This window comes from Nicotiana tomentosiformis, chromosome 5, assembly GCF_000390325.3.
Source record: "Nicotiana tomentosiformis chromosome 5, ASM39032v3, whole genome shotgun sequence".
Classification (NCBI taxonomy): domain Eukaryota; kingdom Viridiplantae; phylum Streptophyta; class Magnoliopsida; order Solanales; family Solanaceae; genus Nicotiana; species Nicotiana tomentosiformis.
In genome coordinates this window covers 66,482,083-66,487,325 of record NC_090816.1, presented here as the reverse complement: position 1 = coordinate 66,487,325, position 5,243 = coordinate 66,482,083, and the positions used below count along the sequence as shown (strand labels likewise).

At 43.8% G+C, this 5,243-nt stretch overlaps 1 protein-coding gene across 1 annotated transcript; it reads left to right on the top strand.

Annotated features, from left to right (window-relative positions):
* Positions 1-1,628: 1,628 nt before the first annotated feature.
* On the top strand, positions 1,629-3,605 carry LOC138892512 (uncharacterized). The gene is made up of 3 exons (XM_070176237.1): positions 1,629-1,713; positions 1,858-2,154; positions 3,067-3,605. Exons 1-3 carry the CDS (start codon positions 1,629-1,631, stop codon positions 3,603-3,605), a joined length of 921 nt encoding a protein of 306 aa, XP_070032338.1.
* The last annotated feature ends 1,638 nt before the right edge of the window (positions 3,606-5,243 follow it).

Below are 5,243 nucleotides of genomic sequence, written 5' to 3'. Positions count from 1 at the left end.
TTATTTAAGGATGTGTTCAAAAATATGGAATATGTGTTAGAACTGTTAAGACTTCATGTCAAGATTATGATAAAATGTTGTTATGCCAAATTGTATGAAAAGCCTCTATGTGCCTAAGATTCCCAAATTGCTCATATGTGAATTTAGTGTCTTGAATGGGAAGCCTTATTATTGTTGATAATGATAAAGATATTTAATGTGGAAAAATGGGTCTGAAACTATGAAATACGACCAAGTGCCAAGAAAGACTTTGTAATCATAATCACTAGTGCCAACGAATTGAAAGTATATGAAAGAAGTACGATGTGAGATGATTGACTAAAAACGGTAATGTTTCGAATGAGATGGCCTAGCCGATCGAGCCGAGATCGAACTTCGTGTAAAAACACGATGGTATTGTGGATGAAATTAAAATGAAATTGTGACAATGTCTCAAATGAGATGGCCTAGCCGATTGGGCCGAGATCGGACTCCATGTAAGAACACGGTGGTGTTGTGGATGAAATTATAATGAAATTATGCTAATGTCTCAAATGAGATGGCCTAGCCGATCGGGCCATGATCAGACGCCATGATGCACACATGGTGGTACTATGCCAGAAATTATAATAAAATTGCGGTAATGTCTTAGATGAGGCGGTCTAGCTGATCGGGTCGAGATCGGACACCGTGTAAGAATACAGAGGTATTGTGAATTGTGGAACATCGGTACTAAAGGTCATCCAACCTAATAGTATGGAAACTGTCTTGAAAATGTATATGATCCTTGACTTGTTGTTTTACTATTATTTGAAGCCCTTATTGAATTCTTAACTGTTCCTCTTGTATTATTAATCATTCTATTGAGTTGGTATTTAGCTATTCATACTAGTGCTATTGGACGGTACTAACGTCCCTTTTGCCAGAGGCGTTGCATCTTTAAATGGATGCATGTGGTTACATAGCAGATAGTGCGGATCACAGATAGTGCTACGTCCTCTTCTCAGCGGACTCGGTGAGCCCCATTTCATTCCGGGGTCATGTATTTTACCTTTTGTTTATATTATGGTCAGTTTTGAGGTATAGCCGAGGTCTTATTGCCGACTCCATCTTTACTCTCTTTTGTATCTTTAGAGTCTCCATAGACACTATATGGGTTATATATGGGTGTTGAGAATGTTAAACAGGTAATGTTGTGTTTGATCACTTGTTCCACTTGAACTTTAAGAAATGTGTATTTTTGGACTTAAAAGCGCAATGACTAATGAAATGATTTAGGATTGTATGAATGAGACTCCTACTGTATAATTAATAAAACCACGTCTTCTCTCCATCATGGGTTAATTGGGTATGAAGTATCTAACAGGCTTGCTCATCTGGGTTCACTCGGTTGAGCGCCGGTCGCGCTTCCCGTGGATGGGGCGTGACAAACTTGGTATCAGATCCTAAGGTTTTAAAGTGTCCTAGGATGTCTCGGAGCCGTGTTTGGTAGAGTCCTTCTTATCGGTGTGTTGTCGACCACATCTATAAGTTGGAGGCTACTTGGACATTTAGGAACAATACCCTTCTTTGATATTATGGATCGTGCGATGAAACTAATTGTGCAACTATTCCTCCTCTAACTGGTGCATTCCTTTAACTTTCATTATATGGCACCTAAAAAGAGAGCAAGAACTGGCCAAAGAGCCAACGCTGCCGTTGGAGTGGCAGTTGACCCTTTATTTGTTGATGCGGGTGAACACCTGAGGGGTGAGGATAATCCCCCGACTGCTACACTACAAGATTCCACTACACCGGCCCAAGCCACACTAGTTCCTACACCTACTGAGGGTGCGATGGTTCCTCTACCTGACATTCCGATTCCACCTTAAGCCCCAGCTTCCGGCTCTGGTATTTCTGATGGGGATCTTAGGGGAGCTATTCAGATGCTGACTCAGATAGTGGCTTCTCAGGTGAACATATTTCTGCAGTTGAATCCTCCGGAGTTCATGAGTGTTAATCCCAAGGAGGAACCACATGACTTCATTGATGAGATGCATAAGACTCTCCGGGTTATGCGTGCTACTGAAATGGAGGGAGTGGAGTTGGCCACCTTCCGCCTGAAAGGGGTGGCATATTCTTGGTTTGAGCTGTGGGAGGACTCTCGGGAGGAGGGGAGCGCTCCAGCAAGATGGAGTGAGTTTGCGGATGCCTTTATAGACCATTTCTTGACTGCCGAGACTAGGGCAGCCCGTGCCGTAGAGTTTGAGAATCTTAAGCAATGGAGTAGGAGTGTGTGGCAGTATCACATGGAGTTCATGCGCTTGTCAAAATATGCTATTCATATTTTGCCTACTATGGAGGCTAGAGTGCGCCGGTTTGTGCAGGGCCTTAGCCCCTTGGTTATCAATGAGGCCGCTACAACTGCCTTGAATTTAGACATGAACTATGGGAAAATGGTATCATTTGCTCAAGCTACAGAGGACCGCCATTTGAAGAACAAAAGGGAGCGAGAGGGTACCAGTAAGGCCCGCTCCGCGGGTAACTTTGGAGAGTCATTTGGTGGGGGAAGATCATCTTTCAAGGGAGGGTCATCAGGGCCAACCCAGTTTCATGCTCAGTCTTCAACAAGTGCACCGCCAGTGGGGCACAGTCAGCAGCAGGGGAGTCACTTCAGGCCCAATCAGGATAGCAGGGGACCCCACCATCAGGGCCGATCAGGAGGGAGATTCCCGCAGTAGCGGAGGCCCCCATGCCCCAGGTGTGGGAGGATTCACTCGGGGATTTGCTACATAGACTTACCTATATGTTACGGGTGCGGATTGAGGGGTCATATTCAGAGGGAGTGGTATTCATTCTGCCATGGTGCGGGAAGGGGCATAGCACAGCCATCCAGTTCTGCAACTGCTACATCTTCAGCACCCCCTCAAGCTCAAGGTACTCCGGCACCAGCAGGGCGTGGTGCAGCTAGGGGTGGTGCACAGAGTTCATGAGGACCCAGCCATTTCTATGCTATAAGTGATCGCCAGAGTGTTGAGGCTTCTCCAGATGTCGCCACATGTATATTGACTGTCCAAACTCATGATGTATATGCTCTTATTGATCTAGGTTCCACCTTGTCCTATGTTACCCCTTTTGTTGCTATGGAATTTGGGATAGAACCGGAACAGCTTGCTGAGACCTTATCTATATCTACTCCGGTTGGCGAGTCTATTGTGGTCGCACGAGTTTATAGGGGTTGTGTTGTCATGGTGCACAGTTGGGACAACGTGGCCGATCTCATTGAATTGGGGATGGTTGATTTTGATGTAATTATGGGAATGGATTGGCTTTATTCATGTTTTGCTAAGCTCGACTGCCGAACTAGAACTGTGAGGTTTGAATTACCTAATGAGCCGGTTGTTGAGTGGAAGGGGGATAATGTGATGCCAAAAGGTAGGTTTATTTCTTACCTTAAGGCCAAAAAGATGATTAACAAGCGGTGTATTTACCATTTGGTCCGAGTTACGGACACCATTGGTGAGGCACCTATAATCGAGTCAATGCCAGTTGTGAAAGCATTTTCGGAGGTCTTTCCTGATGATCTCCCTAGGTTTCCGCCAGACAGGGAGATTGATTTTAGGAGTGATGTGATGCCAGGCACGTAGCCTATATTTATTCCGCCCTACAAAATGGCACCAGCAGAATTGAAGGAACTAAAGGAACAGTTGAAGGATTTGTTAGAGAAGGGTTTCATCCGACCGAGTGTGTCGTCATGGGGCGCACCAGTTCTCTTCATGAGGAAGAAAGATGGATCACTGAGGATATGCATTGACTACAGGCAGCTCAACAAAGTCATAATCAAAAACAAATGCCCACTACCAAGAATAGATAATTTGTTTGATCAGTTACAAGGTGCTAAATACTTCTCCAAAATTGATTTACGATCCAGGTATCACCAATTGAAGATCAGGGAGAAGGATATAAAGAAAACAGCTTTTAGAACACGGTATTGGCATTTTGAATTTCTAGTGATGTCTTTTGGGCTAACAAATGCCCCGACAGCTTTCATGGATCTTATGAATCGGGTCTTCAAGCCTTTCTTCGACTCATTTATGATAGTGTTCATTGACGATATTCTTGTATATTCACGAGGTCGGGAGGACCATGCTGATCATCTCAGGGCAGTGTTACAGACTCTTCATCAGCACCAATTGTATGCAAAATTTTCAAAGTGTGAATTTTGGCTCGAATCTGTCACATTCTTGGGTCGTGTTGTCTCTAGAGAAGGAATCAAGGTTGATTCTCAAAAGATTTTAGCAGTAAAGAATTGGCCTAGACCAACAACGCCCACCGAGATTCCTAGTTTCTTGGGCTTAGCAGGGTATTACAGGAAGTTTGTGGAGGGGTTCTCTACTCTCGCCTCTCTGTTGACTAAATTTACTAAGAAAGGAGTTAAGTTCCAATGGTCCGATGCTTATGAAAGGAGCTTCCAGGAGTTGAAATTGAGACTGACTACAACGCCGGTGTTGACCTTGCCAGAGGGTACAGATGAATTTGTGGTATATTGTGATGCTTCAAGAATTGGGCTTGGGTGTGTGTTAATTCAACATGGAAAAGTTATAGCATATGATTCTAGGAAACTCAAGAATCATGAAAAGAATTATCCAACACATGACTTAGAACTGGCGGCGTGGGTTTTTGCATTGAAAATTTGGCGTTACTATTTATATAGGGTCCATGAGGAGGTATTCACGGACCACAAGAGTCTTAAATATATTTTAAAACAAAAAGAGCTGAATCTGAGGCAGAGGAGATGGCTTGAGTTACTCAAGGATTACAACATTGATATTCTATATCACCCGGGGAAAGCCAATGTTGTGGCAGATGCACTTAGCCGGAAATCTATGGGTAGTTTAGCACACTTGGACGTATATCAAAGGCATTGGCCAAGGAAGTCCATCGATTATCTAGTTTGGGAGTTCATCTTACGGACTCTAATGAAGGAGGGGTAATTGTGCAAAATAAAGCTGAATCATCTTTTGTTGTAGAAGTCAAAAAGAAGCAATACAACGATCCTTTTTGGTGCAATTGAAGGAGGGGATTCAAAAACATAAGACTAAGGCTTTTGCTCTTAGCACGGATGATGGTACACTGAGGTACTAAGGGCGACTATGTGTTCCGAATGTAGATGGTCTCCGAGAAAGAATCATGACCGAAGCTCACGCTTCTAGGTATTCTGTGCATCCAGGTTCACGAAGATGTATCACAACCTCAACGAAGTCTATTGGTGGAATGGCATGAAA